The 15,941-nt window shown below is 41.3% G+C and overlaps 2 protein-coding genes across 2 annotated transcripts; one reads left to right on the top strand and one right to left on the bottom strand.

Annotated features, from left to right (window-relative positions):
• Nucleotides 1-199: 199 nt before the first annotated feature.
• On the bottom strand, nucleotides 200-3,625 carry LOC103335698 (26S proteasome regulatory subunit S10B homolog B). Its single transcript, XM_008238723.2, has 10 exons — nucleotides 3,370-3,625; nucleotides 2,969-3,088; nucleotides 2,648-2,784; nucleotides 2,403-2,564; nucleotides 2,191-2,277; nucleotides 1,965-2,051; nucleotides 1,743-1,880; nucleotides 1,390-1,581; nucleotides 1,212-1,310; nucleotides 200-482 (listed from the first exon to the last, which is right to left on the bottom strand). The coding sequence occupies exons 1-10, from the start codon at nucleotides 3,470-3,472 to the stop codon at nucleotides 408-410; spliced, it is 1,200 nt and encodes a 399-aa protein (XP_008236945.1). The 5' UTR covers nucleotides 3,473-3,625; the 3' UTR covers nucleotides 200-407.
• A 1,234-nt stretch (nucleotides 3,626-4,859) lies between these two features.
• Nucleotides 4,860-7,981, top strand: LOC103335699 (putative receptor-like protein kinase At2g21480). Its single transcript, XM_008238724.3, has one exon. The coding sequence runs from the start codon at nucleotides 5,054-5,056 to the stop codon at nucleotides 7,733-7,735; it is 2,682 nt and encodes an 893-aa protein (XP_008236946.2). The 5' UTR covers nucleotides 4,860-5,053; the 3' UTR covers nucleotides 7,736-7,981.
• Nucleotides 7,982-15,941: the final 7,960 nt, after the last annotated feature.

The raw sequence follows: 15,941 nt of genomic DNA on the forward strand, positions 1-15,941 counted from the left end.
ATCAACCAATTGGGGTGAACACAACATACCATGAAGCTTTTATTTTCATCAATAAAGATGAATTGTTTGTTAAGAAGAGAGAATCAGAGATTTAGCGTAAGGGGGGTAAATCATGGACAAATTTTGATAATATCGGCTGTAAAAGACATCTTAAAACAACAGTAAACTAAGCAACGAGCAATTGAATGAGCGAGAATCATAATACTGAAAATAAGACTCAAATAATGAAATGTTGTCTAAATGTTTCTTCAGAACACAATTCATAGTGTGCCTCTTGTGGTAAACACATTCATGGAAGTTAAATTGCAGTACCACCATCCACATCTCATAAGGAAAATACAGCACAACAGAGCACATGATTGGAGTTTCACTCTTTAATGACTCTTTGGTAGTTTCAAAATTCAAGTTTATTCCTTCCCAAAATCGGCATTGTAGTGCGCACTAGATTCAAGCTTCTTGGCTTCATTTAATTTTCGTACAGCCTGAAACATTATAGAATATTTATATGTAAAAATTTAGAATCAAGATGTGCACAACTGATTATTTGTATACACAGTGCGCAAGGAGTAAGACAGATATAACTAAGCAGCAAAATTTATGTACAGAAACAAAAATTGATGCCACTTTGCATTAGATAAACATCTGACCCTAATGGCAGAGTCTTACTTATTTCCCCTCATTAAGGAATAGGTATTGGGTTCGATAACTCCTAAACAAGTCAGTACTCAAAACCCCATAGATGATTGACCCAGCCAAGCCATTGGACCCAAAAATAGAAAAAAGGTACCTCAGATGCACTAATGTATTCTTGAACTTGTAAATTCTTCGTAAGATCTAAAGTGATTACTTTTCCATAGTTAACAAAAAGTAAAGTTAAAGCATATAAAGTGTATCCTGAGGCTATCTTCAGGGATCTATGGTAAAGCAGCTCCTAAACAGATTGTGACCCAGAACAACATGAAGCAGACAACCCTAACCACAGCCCTATATATTCTTTGATTTCATCTTTAGTTGTTTGAACAATGATATGACATCAGTGACTGTTCACATTGGATTTACAATAATTTTCGGGAATGGACATCACTGATTGTTAACATGGAAGCAAGCACATAACTGACACCATAGCCCATGTAGTTTGAAAGTTCATTTCCGTCTCATAGTTCACCATTGTTTAACAGAATCCAAAGGCAATACTGTATTTAACACGTTACCTTCATGAAATCTTCATGGATGACATAATCCCTCTCAGCACGGATCGCAGACATCCCAGCTTCAGTGCAAACATTCCGGAGATCAGCTCCATTAAAGCCCTAAAACGAAGACATTGAAATCATTTAGGTAAAGGATGTAAATAAATCCATTCGATACAGACAACTATATCATGCTCACCTCAGCAAGCTTCACGACAGCTTCATAATCAATTTCACCATGTTTCGCTATCCCAGCAGCATGGATCTTGAGAATTTCCATTCTTGATTGCTCATTAGGCAATGGGATCTCTATCTTGCGGTCTAGACGGCCTGGGCGGAGAAGCGCAGGATCTAGGACATCAGGTCTATTGGTTGCCATGATCATTTTCACCTAATAAATGAAATTAATCAACTTCCATCATCCATGCAAAGACATAATGTACTTATATCCATCGTGGGTTTGTAAAAGCATGACCAGATAAACATGCTTACATCTGTTTGTTATGATCAAACCAAATAAATCAGGCATGATCTAAATGAAAATATACATACCTTTCCAAGCTGATCAAATCCATCTAACTGGTTAAGCAACTCCATGAGTGTTCGCTGAATTTCACGGTCTGCACTGGTCCCTTCACTGAAACGCCGTCCACCAATAGCATCGATCTCATCCATAAAAATGATACAAGGCTAGACACAAAGTCAAAAAATTAGGTATGCTTTTAAACATTAATGTGTAATGTGAAAGTGCTCAATAAAATTCAAAGTTCCAACCTGGTGATCACGGGCATAACCAAACATTTCCCTTATCAATCTCGCACTCTCACCAATATACTTGTCAATAATGGCACTTGACACAACCTAGACTCAGGGATAATAACATCAAATATCAAAGACGTGTTCAAACAACTAAAGTCCTTTTTTTAAAAAAAGTAATGGAAGATATAGCAGGAAAACTTAGAACTTCATACAGAAGCTGCTATAGACAAGGATAACTTACCTTTAAAAAGTTAGCATCTATATTGCTAGCAATTGCTCTGGCTAGTAATGTCTTCCCTGTTCCCGGAGGTCCATACAGAAGAACACCCTGGAACAATTTAAAAACAAAAAGAAAAGGAAAGTTCCATGTGAAAATTCTACATTTCTAGGTTTCTAAGGTAAGCATATCAGGTTGTGGAAAATATCGAACACGAGAAACTATATATAAATTACCTTGGGAGGTTTGATCCCCACTCTGAGGAAGAGCTCAGGATTCATTAAAGGCAGTTCAATAGATTCCCTGAGCTCTCGGATCTGATCTGATAGTCCTCCCACAGCGGAGTAGCTAACATTACCAGGATCTTCATGAAGCATATTATATACAACTGGGTCAACCTGCCAACCAAAATATGAAAGAATGTTCATGAGTAGACGAATAAAATGTGAAACTTAATAATTAAGAATCAGATTATCATTACTTCTCTGGGAAGAGCTCGCATGATAGTCAAAGTAGTCATATCCAAAACAACCCGAGTGCCAGCTGTTAGTTTTTCCTTGTCAACTTTACTGCGACAGCCAACTACATACCTTGGGCCACTACTTGCCTTCACTATCACTGAGGCAATAAAAACAAAGATCATTATTTTGGCAGGCAGTCCTCAAACACAGAGAAGCACTAACAAAACTATACTCGCTGAAAATTAACATTCTTGTTAAGATGGTTTCGAACAATTAAGTTTTACACCAGAAACAAGTATGAACCAAAGTAAATAGTGTGGTAAAGAAACGAATTTACTTACAGCGTTCATTATCGAGAGGCCTGAGAACTTCGCCTATAATTTGCCCAACACTTTGAAGGGACTTCAAATCATCTTCAGTTTTCCCAAATTCTTTCTTTGCGGCCCGCAAGTTATCTCTCACTGCACCCATCCCATTGCAAAAACAAAAAGAAGAAGAAAAAAAATCAATTGCGACCCAACTCTTGAAACTAACTAAATTTCTCAATTTATTGCAGCAAACACCATATGCATAACACAACAGAAAGCCCCCAAAACCACATCAAACAAAAACAGAATTGAATCGCTCAATTTGAAAATCAGAATCGAAACCCTAGCAAAGCGAACGAAACTAAAGCATACTAATTTGGGCAATCCTTGAGTTAGTTGCAAAAGAGGGATTAGGGTTTGGGAGTGAATCTGACCTGCGCGAACTCGGGAGTCGAGCTCCTTGTGCTGGAGTAGCCGTTTGCGGTAGTCGGCAACCGCCGTGCGACGTCGTACTACGTCCTCTGCCTCGGTCGTCATCGCAGCAGTAGGAAGAGGAGGAGGAGAAGTGAGCAGAAACGAGAGAGTGGGGTTTCGTAATGAGAGATGGAAGAAGAAATCTAAGCTGGGCAAAGCTATTTGTATTTGTATTTGTATTGTCAGGCAAGCAAGCTACTCATTTTTTCCCTTTACTTTTTGGAACACGATTAAAACAAAAACAAAAACAAAAACAAAAAATTTAATAGATGGGTATATCTAAGTATAATTGTTCACATCTTACTCTTCGGCTCTAGATCTAAATTGAAATTTTTTACTATTTTACTAAACACATTTTCTCTATAATATTCAGAAATATTCTTTTAAAAAATATATTTGTTTATTTAAAAACTTAACAATAAAAAAGATCAACGATACCCGACCGATGACAATAGGTCAAATTAGGGGTGGGTATGCCATTCTCATCCCCATCCCTATTAAGCTTTTTTTCCCCATCCCTGTCTTCATACCCGCAATATTTATATCAGGGATTCTTTATCCTCACCTTCTGCCCCATTATGGAAAAATAAAACAACAATATATAACTACTTTGTTGAAAAAAAAGTATTAAGGCAAGATAATGAATATATATAATATATACTTATAAGACAATATAAGAATGTTTATATATGTACTAGAATTTAACTAAATAAATAAGTAGTGTGGCTTAAAATTTGTATAAATTATTTAAGTATATAATATAATAATATAAAATATAAAACTTAGTCGTACAATCACTTTAATAGCATATTTATATAGAAATGAGTGCAATGTGAATTAGTTTCATTTTCCTCCATAAATCATACGGATGAAAAATGTATAAGGCAGTCAACATGGTTTTGATTTGGGAGTTGAAGGAAGAGGGTCTAGTACCATATTTAGACAACCATTAGCTAATAATATATAAAGTTTGAATGATATCGAGGAGAAAGACGCAAAACTGCCCATCTGTATTTTGTTAACTTATAATAAAGTTAGATTTGGTATTTAATTAGACACTAAATTGGGACACATCATGAAATGCAGAGGAAACAATTTAATCAAGTTTGTTAGCAGAGAGAGATTGAAGATGGTATATTTAAGCCACAAACATGCAGGGACTTGGAAGATTAAGAACCAGATTAATGAAAGATTTTGAATATCACACACAGTCAGCTGCACTAAACATCAAAGCCCTATTTTGGATGCAAATTAACAGAGAAGGTGTGTGTGTGTGTGTGTGTGTGAGAGAGAGAGAGAGAGAGAGGTTGAAATCTTGTTTGACGAATTCAAAGTTAGTGCAGCCGTTAATTCAAAGTAACTGTGAGTCCAACCGCTAATTCTTTTCAAATCCTAAAAAAAGAAACCAAAACAAAAAAAACTTTCAAAGCAAAAAATCTTTCTCCACAAACATTGCCTCTTTCTTGGGAATTCACAGCCTATCTAGGTTGTCGTCTCCTTCCCTCCACTTATAACCAAGAAAAGAGTAACGAACCATTTGAAAAAGAGGAAAAAAAAAGGTACCAATTAGAGTTAGTTTCAGGCCCCTTCTTCAACTACATTTGCCAACCCTTTTCTGCTCTCAAACCTCCTCACCCAGGAGGGATGGAGATAGAAAAAAAAGGAACAAAACTAAACTGCAATCTTTTTCTATCCTCCTTGCCATCACCATTTTCGACACCGATGGCTCTCCTCCTGGTCCTTCTCTTTACCCTCTTTGCCTCCCCATCCTTGGTCCTCTCCGCCTCCACGCCTCCCTTTACTCCCCAGGACAACTTCCTCATCGACTGCGGCGCCACGAACAAGGCCACCCTACCTGATGGCAGAGCCTTCAAAACCGAAGCAGAATCGGGACAACTATTGAAGGCAGAGGATGACAATAAAGCCTTTGTTGACAAAGCAGATGTGCCTTCACCTCTGTATTTGTCTGCAAGGATTTTCAAGAGCGATGCCACTTATTCTTTCCACATGGCTAGGCCTGGCTGGCATTGGGTTCGCCTCCATTTCTACCCGGTGACCAACTCGGTGTTCGATCTTCAGAAGGCCACCTTCAATGTATTGACGGATAAGTACACTCTGCTACACAACTTCAATATCAATCAGAACAAGAACAACGACACCAAGAACCAAGTTTTTCTCAAGGAGTACCTCTTGAACATAACCAATCAGCAATTCTCCATCAAGTTCTCTCCAATGAAGAACTCTGCGGCGTTCATCAATGCGATAGAGGTGGTTTCAGCTCCTGATAATCTAATCACAGACACAGCTAACAACCTTCAGCCAACCACCCAGTTTCAAGGGATGTCCAAATTCGGGTATGAAACAATGTACAGGGTTAACATGGGAGGACCTCTTATTACGTCGGCAAACGACACATTGGGAAGGTCATGGTTGCCTGATGATGCATACATTAAGTCCAAAAACATGGCCAAGGAGGTGTCGGTTGGGACTTCTACGGTCAAGTACCCCGATGGAGTAACCCCGCAAATCGCACCACCAACTGTGTATGCAACCACTGTGCAGATGGCTGATGCTGTTGTTAGCGGTCAGAACTTCAACATAACATGGAATTTCCAGGCCACAAATGCTTTCGGGTACCTAATTCGGTTGCATTTCTGTGACATTGTGAGCAAGTCACTTGGCAACCTCTACTTCAATGTGTACATTAATGGGAACATGGCAATAAGTGATTTGGATTTGTCACACACAGTCAACGGTTTGGCAATTCCATACTACAAGGACGTTGTGGTGAATTCTTCCTTGATATCTGATGGACTATCTGTCCAGATTGGTCCATCCAGAATGGACAATAGCGCTCCCAACGCCATTTTGAACGGTCTTGAGGTTATGAAGATGAGCAATTCCGTGGACAGTTTGGATGGCGAATTCGGGGTTGATGGAAAGAAAGAGGAATCGGGTAGCAGCGGGGCTCGTAGAGGAGCAGTGGCTGCAGTCGGGTTTGGTTTGATGTTCGGAGCCTTCGTGGGGCTTGGAGCAATGGTTTACAAATGGCGAAAGAGGCCTCAAGATTGGCAAAAGAGGAACAGCTTCTCTTCTTGGCTACTCCCTGTCCATGCCGGAGACAATAGCTTCATGTCAAGCAAGAACTCAATAGGGTCTCACAAGAGCAACATGTACAACTCGGCATTAGGCCTTGGCCGGTACTTTACTTTCCAGGAGTTGCAGGAAGCTACCAACAACTTCGATTCGAGTAAGATCATCGGTGTTGGTGGATTTGGCAATGTGTATATTGCTGTGATTGATGACGAGACTACTGTGGCGGTCAAGCGAGGAAACCCTCAATCGGAGCAAGGCATTACAGAGTTCCAGACAGAGATCCAGATGTTGTCCAAGCTAAGGCACAGGCATTTGGTGTCACTGATTGGCTATTGTGACGAAAACTCGGAGATGATCTTGGTTTACGAGTACATGTCCAATGGACCTTTCCGTGACCATCTGTATGGCAAGAACTTGGCGCCATTGACATGGAAGCAGAGACTAGATATCTGCATTGGAGCAGCTCGTGGGCTACACTACCTTCACACAGGGACAGCACAAGGAATCATCCACCGCGACGTCAAGACCACAAACATACTGCTTGATGATCAATTCACTGCCAAGGTAGCTGATTTTGGTCTGTCGAAAGACGCGACAATGGGGCAGAACCATGTCAGCACTGCAGTGAAAGGAAGCTTTGGGTACTTAGACCCTGAGTACTTCAGGAGGCAGCAATTGACAGACAAGTCTGATGTGTACTCATTTGGGGTTGTTCTGCTTGAGGCACTTTGCGCTAGGCCTGCTATCAACCCTGCACTTCCTAGAGAGCAAGTAAACTTGGCTGACTGGGGAATGCAATGGAAGAGGAAGGACCTACTCGAGAAGATCATCGATCCTCTTCTCGCAGACTCCATCAACCCCGAATCCATGAAGAAGTTTGCTGAGGCTGCTGAGAAGTGCTTGGCAGAACATGGTGTGGACAGGCCTACAATGGGAGATGTGTTGTGGAACTTAGAGTATGCTCTGCAGCTTCAAGAGGCATTCACTCAAGGAAAGGCTGATGATGATAGTACCAACAGCGTCGCGCCGCCTTCCACGGAGGCAGTCGCCTCCCCTACTCCTACTTCTGCTGTTGTGCCTCCTGCTACTGCTCCTACTACTGCCTCCAACTCTGCTAACCGCCCGGCTCCCATCCCAGAAGGTGATGAGGGTTCAGCTGAAGCTCACACCATCAATGACCAATCCGGAACGGATATATTTGCTCAATTTTCAAATCTCAATGGTAGGTAAAGTTTGAAAATTTGGTTCACAAATTGAAAGATATATATGGTCCAGAAAAACAAATTTGTAATTTGTGAGGGGGTTATGGTTTCATGTTCGTAAACAAAACTCTTTTTAAAATTTATACAATATGATGCACTGGTTTGAGGGATTTATACAATTGTAGTAGTACCAATAATCCTATACATATTTCAGTGTAATATATTTTGTAATTTATCTTTATTTGTTAGCATAGCTGCAAAGTTAGACTTTGAATATTTATTATGTATAGTCACATATATGTGATTTGCAAGTTACTTTTGCTGCAATCACAGGTGGCAAAGTAAAATTGTAGGCTGCTTAGCATTGATTTCAATCCAAGAAATAAAACTTGATGCTGTATATGGCAATAATATATGCAAGAAAGATCTAGAATTTGTCTCTTCCCAATTGAGAAGAAGAACCAAATGTTGAAATGTAACACTTGAATTATCAAACAACTTTCAGCAATGCCTTTGAACCACCACATGACCTACATTCATTCCTTCATCAAACAATTAGCCAGCCCTAGATGGTTGAGGTGTTCAATTAAGCCTCTCTTCAATATTGCACACTACAAAAATAACTAGTACGTAAAAATAGGGCAGCTATACTTAGTTACTTACCACGGGTTTAATTGTAGCAATAGTCTCTTAATTATAGTCTAAATTGCATTTTGTAGTCTCTGGATCCGGATTTGGTGTCATGTTCCGCTCTTATCCCTTTCCTTGAATTGAAACAATTATATGTTTTTTTTATAGTCAAACTGGAATAACAATACCAGGGCAAAATGCCAAGTTACAAAGCAAGAATCCGAAGCTAACAAACAATCGCAACCAGAAAAACAGAGCAGACAAATACAAAGACTAGAGAAAACACAGGTATAAGACAACCCAACCAACCAGTGGTGGCATCGTCAAATTCCTCACTAGTCCCAAACTAATAATCGGGTGGACAAGGTAACCCATCCTTATTAAGAATGCCGACCAGCGAGGATGGGGTTCTTTTGACCCAAAAAGATAGGCTCATCCTCAACATTGCTATCCTGGCTAAGTGGTCTACTGCCAGCTTTGCGGTTCTGGGAACCCAAGACCAACTACACTCCCCTGAATTATGCATGAATCTCTTTTATCAATGTGAGCACATGATACACATGCCACCTGCCTCTTAAAATGGACCTTTGAAGAGCATTGATAATCTCCCTTGGAGTCTGATTCCATTACAATCTGAGCACAACCTTGTTGCTTGGGAAATTTGCACCCCTCCAACACATCCAAAGTTTCATAGAGTAAAGGGGAATCAGCTATGATTGGAAGAGCCCCACCTGCCACAAAATCCCCAAAGCACTATGAAAGACTATTCCCACACCTGCTTGTTGAACAGTAGATCGCCATAAAGCGTCTACATTAACTTTAATGATACTACTTGGGGGAGGAGACCACAACTTGGGTGGTTTATACACTTAAGATGCACCATTTCGACGTTGATTGAGGGAACGATGAACCGTCAAAAAATCGCCACAAGAGGTTTGGATTGCTGCCCTTATAACTGAGAGAGGATGCGGGGCCTTATGCTCCATAACAGCTTTATTATCAATTGGCCACCAAACCACACAAGTTCAACCCAAGGACATAGTAAAAGCATGTGTTCAACAGATTCGGAAAATTCACCGCAAATAGAGCAAATAGGGGAGGTGCCCATTTTTCGCCGAAATAAGTTATCCTTGGTGGCAATTCCGTTCGGACAGATCTCCAAATAAAATTACAAATTTTCAGGGGAGCTTTTATTCGCCAAACAAACTTCCTGCAAACCGCATCAACATTGCGAGAGGATGAAGGTCTATTTGCTGTCTAGTAATTGAGGAGCTATGCAGCCAGCGATACCCAAATTTTACAGAGTAGCATCCATTCTTTTTGAAAGGCCACACTAGTCTATCTTTATTCCTCATGCTTGCAAATTTTATCTTGGCAATGGCTTCAGCAGCTTTATTATCAATCAGGTCCCAAATTGGGTTAAGGTCCTAATTACGTGTATTAAAATTAATAATGATTAATAATGGAATTAACTTTTTGCTCTAAATTCACCATACCATTAGCCACATGTTGCAGCCTTAAACCCTTAAAACCTGGAATCCAATAGTCCAACCTGAGAACCATCAAAAACCTGCTAGTGAGCGCATTGCAACAGAATATCTCTCCCCTGCAGTAAACTCGCCCACACTCAGGAAGCCCGACTACCCTTTCTGCCATGGGGAAAATTTTCATTTGGGAAATAAAAACTCTTCAAAGTTTTGGTCCAAAGAAAGTCAGGTTCGCCGAAATAAGTCATTACTTAGCTATCAACGCCAAATTAAATTCATGAAGGTCACGGAAGCCCATACTGCCAGACTGTTTTGAGAGACCCAAAGTGTATCCTTTTCTCATTTCCACTGTATCCCCACCAGAAATTTGACATTAACGAATCAATTTCCTTACATATTTTGGAAGGGAACACAAAGATGTGCATTGGATAAGCTGGAACCGCTTGAACCACTACTTTCAACATAACCTCATGACCTACATGTGAAAGAAGTTGTTGTTTCCAACCTTAGATTTTAGACATAATCCTCTCCTTAATGTACATCAGTGCCTCACGCTTTGAGTGGCCCCAAATAGTAGGGAGACTGAGATACCTCCCAGGATCATCAACCTGTGGCATCCCAAGACTATGGCAGAGACCCTGGCCCAAATTTGATGGAGTATTGGGGCAGAAGAAGATAGTTGATTTGGCCAGACTAATTTGCTCTACAATAGGCATTTAAAAGCTGCACCATGTTTGTACAATTCTGCTATGAGGCCCTTAAGAAAATTAAAATATCATCAGCACACATGTGTAATTGGTACTTAGGTGAGGATGGTAAACTAAAACCCTTAATGAATAGAAACAAACACGCGGAAGACAAACACCAAGGATTCCAAACCAATATGAGACTTAAATAAATCTTAGCTACAAAGCTTATGAATGCAGACTAATCAAACCAAGCACATTCAAACGCAATAATCATAACCCTGCAAAACTAGAAGAACACTACGTGACAACCTATGCACTCAGAAGGACCCGTCAATCTAGGCATCCCCTGTGCTAGCAACAGCTAGAGTGATAGGTGTGTGAACATTCATCAACATTTCAGATATAATGCATACAATATGACTAGACATAAAAACCAGAGAATCACACTATAAATGTTTACCCAGAAGCCCACCACTGGGAAAAACTGGGGGTCATCGATCCAACCAGGCCATCCACTAACAAGAAGAAATAGTTACAGAGATCAACATATACAACTCAAGTTTCCTAGTTCTATAAAGGAGCAGCTATACCTCTCCAAGCTATCTTCTTCTTAGCAGCAACTAGTCAATCATGACAATGGCAACTTCATCCTTCAACTCAGACATCTCATGGCACCAGCAACACAGCACTACTCAATCAAATGCAGTGATGATAATATAAATTTAAGAAGGATCAATTTTCTCAAGAAACCATTCTTGGAGAAAATCAATCTTAAAATCTAAACTCTAGATCTAAATAATGTGTATGATTTAGAATTTATAGAAGCTGATTTAGTGAGCAAGAAACTGGTTTTTCCTAAAATCTCATAAATGCAACCTCACGGCCCTCAACAAAGATTATGCATGCAAACTTTCCAAAAAGTGCCAGTGAATGTTTTTCTAAGAGGTGAAGGCTGATTATCATAAATGCCTCTTTTATAGTAAAGAGAAAGAAAGGTTGCCCCAGGACAAGACCTACATATGTCAACAGTGTAATGGCTATCAAATAAGACAAAGAGAATATTTCTAGACAAAAGTGTAAAGGCTGGCAGAAAACGGTAAACTTGTACCATCCTTATGACTGGTCATTAAAAATGGACCAGCAGCACAGAATGAAATGCAATGCATGATTTTACCTTTATTGAGTAATGCCAAAAGCTTTCAGTTGAGGAGCAGGCGCATGCTTTGTGAAAGGAGTAGACAATCGCTTTATGTGAGGACCACTTTAAGCCAACAACTTTAGTCTAATCCTAATACTCTTTGAGCAACTTATTACAAGATGTTAATGATGTCAAGGAAAGCTAAAAAACTAATTAAAATTAAAACCTTACAAACTACCCCATTTTGGCTTTCCTTGACCAAAAATTATTTTAACATAACCTATGAGCGACTAACCCAACCATTAAGGCAAACACCATAATAACCTGCAAGACAAACACAATCTCGACAAACATCAAGTGCAGATAGTTCATAGGATAAGTTAAACAAAATCTTCCTCATTTTTTAACAAGAGGTAGACGAAAAGAGAAAGCAAACGAAAAGAGCATTGCATTAAAGAAAGATAAGCACAATACAGGACAGAGGGGTTTAAGTACAGGCCAACCAAAATTACTAAACATGTCCATACAAAATAAGGTACTCCCCCATCACTAACCATAATGAGGGCCCCATGTTATGACACAAAATCTCCCCCATAACATAAAACCTTCTTTAAAGATACATCATAATGACCAAAGAGATTATGAAAGCTCCGCATAGTCAGAATCAGCTGAGTCAACAAGGGGAGAGGCCATTGGAGGATCATTATGAAGCAAACCCTTCAAGTATTGAATTTTGTGCTCATAATGCAGAATTTTCTTTTGTATGATAGAAGACGAGAGGAATCGCCTTGAATCTGAACTAATGACTGAGAGAATAGTTTGTCACTTAAAGAAATAAAGGATCGAGAGTAGGGAACAAGGGCATCATTCCAGATATCAGCACCAAGAATAGGAACAGAGTTGAGTGCACACAAGGAGGTGATGAGATAAGGAAATATCAGAGAACCCTTGTGACTCTTGCCATGACTCAGGCATTTGGAGCAGATGGCATGGAATATGATTTCACCAAGAGGAACAAGATCCTTATTGACGAGGGACAACATTAATTGACAGCCAAACAAGGTGGGATTAAAATTGTTTGTCGTAGGCAGGATGTTAGGCAAACAAAATCCCAAAGAAACTTATACATTGGCTTTAAGAAGCTACAAGAGGATTCCTAGTGTTAACCATGACCATCACTCTTAAGAAGCTACAAGCTTGGTTAGGGCTCTCATACTGGAGCACCTCTCCGATTTTGCACTCCATTTTCTCAGTATTTTCCTCTGAGCAGAAGTTCAATGGAACTCCTCGAATCTACACCCAATATTGAACCATTGCCATGTCAATATCCTCAATCGCAAGCTCCGCTAGCCACCTTCTGACAGAGAAACATTGCTTCATGATTGATTAAGGACCATTGTCTAGGATTTTGCCAGCCATATCCTCATCTCTTACTGTTTTAGCAAATAAATTATCCTTGACCTAGATGATTTTTGCCTCTCTATACTCTTCCCAGGCCATGCGAAGGATATTTTTTATGGCCCCTTTATTTGGCATTTTCTCTGCAATTACAGCACTGACTTGCTTGGGCCCTTGCTTTAGGCTAGATAAGTGACAGACTCTCCCAATTGGACCACAAGTTCATCTTCATGGGTGTTTTCCATATGGACGACAACAATTACAGCACTGAAGTTCCAAAAGATTGGAGTTTTCCTAGTGGACCTGTTTGTACCATATCTGACCCGCTACTCACGTCACAACACGTAGAAAGTAAACGAGGTTGAGACTAACTCAGTGAGCCACGTCGAAAGGTCAATTGGCATACTCCATCGATTCATACGTGGTTGTCAAGTCGGTAAGTGACATCGACCGACGCACCCACACCAACCTTCGGCACGCGATGTTGAGCGACCAGCCAGCACATCCGGTCGATTTTGACAGATAACCTCGAAACTCCCGCCAGAACCTGTCAGGGCACGTGTCGACCGTCGAAGACACTCCTATGAGTCCCACATCGAAACTAAGTACTAAGAGTATCACAAATGCTCTCTATAAATAGAGCCCCTTGGCCCAGCCAAGAGGTAAGACTGTTTACTTGACTTGTGATTTCACACTGTCAATAAGAATTGCGCTTATTCACTAACTTTCGCATCGGAGGGTCTTCGGCTGGCGCCACACCGGTGTCTTAGGCTTCACCTACCGTTTCTTTCTCCAGCACCAAATCCAGCATTGCATCTCAAGGAAAGACATCACGGACCGAAGACTTCTCTGGTCTAAACCATCCACGTCACCTGCAAGTTAGCTTCATTTCTATCTATTTAGTTTTAGCGCGAACATATTGGCGCCATCTGTGGGAATTTCAATTGACAATCAGCCCATATCTCATTTTCCACCTCACTATGGACCCACCTTAGCCCTTTGCGACCAATGGTCCTATCATCGACCTCGCCAGTAGAGCAAACCCATTGCACCGCCCAACACACCCCGAGTGGAAACGCCAGTCTCAGAACACCCTAGAGGATAAGATAGAAGCCTGCAGGGGAAATGACGAAAATACAGGAACACAACAACATCCTTTCCTCCAAAATGGACGACACCCGAAACACTTCACGAGCAAAGGCAATCACACTTGGCCCAATCGCGCCCACTACAGAGGAACGCCACCGGGAATATCGAGTTTACTCCGATCGCGGCAGCACTCAATGATCGGTGTAGGAACGGCAGACATCCCGATTCCAGTCTAAGCGAAACTCAACTATTTCCTATTCATCTACGAAACAACGCGATCGGTCTAAAAGAAACAGATGAATCCGACTACATTTCGACCTCTCCTGGAATGACGATCTCATGCTAATCGGCAACATCAGGATCATCCCGACGAGAACACCGATCAGCCAAAGAGAGTGGCGGGCCGCGAAACACAAAGACACTACGTTCGCCTTCCAACCTGCCCCGCACGTCAGAACCCTTCTGCAACGACCTCCCTCCTACCGATCCCACCATCCGCCTCCTCCTTCAAAAAGTCAACCGGATCGAGGAAGAACAAAACCATATTTGGACACCAACCTTGGGGAAAGGTACAGCTAAGGCCGTTCACCAGCTGAATCCAAATCTACCGACATGAGAAGGAGGTCTTGGCACTCTGAATATCATTCTACACAAGAGTAGAAGACCCTGTGACACACATTCATACCTTTCAATCGGCCTTGGGTTGCAAAGGGCTTACCGATAAAGGCCAGTGTCTACTATTTTCATCCACCTTGGTCGGAGCGGCCCTGAATTGGTTCTATCGGTTGGAGCCAGGTATGGTAGACTATTTTGATCAATTAAAACAAACTTTCCTCAATCATTTTATGATACAAACCGATCGTCTTTACTCTGCTGACGATCTTTACACCATTCGGCAAGGAGACGACGAGCCTCTTCGGGAGTACGCAACCAGATTCAACCATGAATACTCTCAGTGTCCAGAGATAAATGATCGAGCAGCCTTCGACTCTTTCAAAAGTGGCCTCAAAGCATCTCAATTTCGCTATCTAGTCCACAACAGCAATTGGACCACCTATGGCGAATTGATGGAACAGGAAGCCATTCACGCCAAGGTGGAACACTTCGGCACCTTCCTGCCCAACAATGAACGTAGGTCAAGCCCCAGCACCAACCTATGACCGTTTCCCGCCACATCAGATTGCAAATCAAGCTCCCTACCGAACGGCACCTACCGTGTCTGCTCCTTACACAACAGGAGACAAGCAAAGTGACGGATTTCAAGGTCGGCAGGATGGAGGTAAACGCAATAAGGAGTCGAGTGACCAAGTCGATTTTCAAAGCCCAAAAAGGGCCTGACCCGAAGAAGTCTTTACCTCGATCAACTCAACTTACGAACATGTTCTCATGGCCGAGAACCAAATGATTCTGAAGCCAAACAGCCGGAAGCTCCCTCGACAGGTCAACAAAGATACCGGAGTATTCTACCACTACCACCAATACAATGGCCACGATACCAAATCATGCATAGCCCTCTAAAAAATTATTGAAAGGCTGATCATTGAAGGCAAACTAGACCAGTATCTAAATGCACATCCGGCCCCGAGAAGCCGGCAATCGGCAGATCAACATGATCGGTGGCGGTACACCGATTGCGATTCTAGAAACCATCATCAAAAATTACATACGTACCGTTCGGCGCCCGCAGATCCTCGCGTCACATAAGGGCGTAATAGCAAAATCTGGCAAATCGATGGGAACCCATAACCTTCTTCGAGGAATAAGAGAAGGGCATCATTTTTCCCCACTCCGATCCCATGATTG

Source organism: Prunus mume, linkage group LG6 (assembly GCF_029339155.1).
Source record: "Prunus mume cultivar Tortuosa linkage group LG6, ASM2933915v1, whole genome shotgun sequence".
In the NCBI taxonomy this organism is placed as follows: domain Eukaryota; kingdom Viridiplantae; phylum Streptophyta; class Magnoliopsida; order Rosales; family Rosaceae; genus Prunus; species Prunus mume.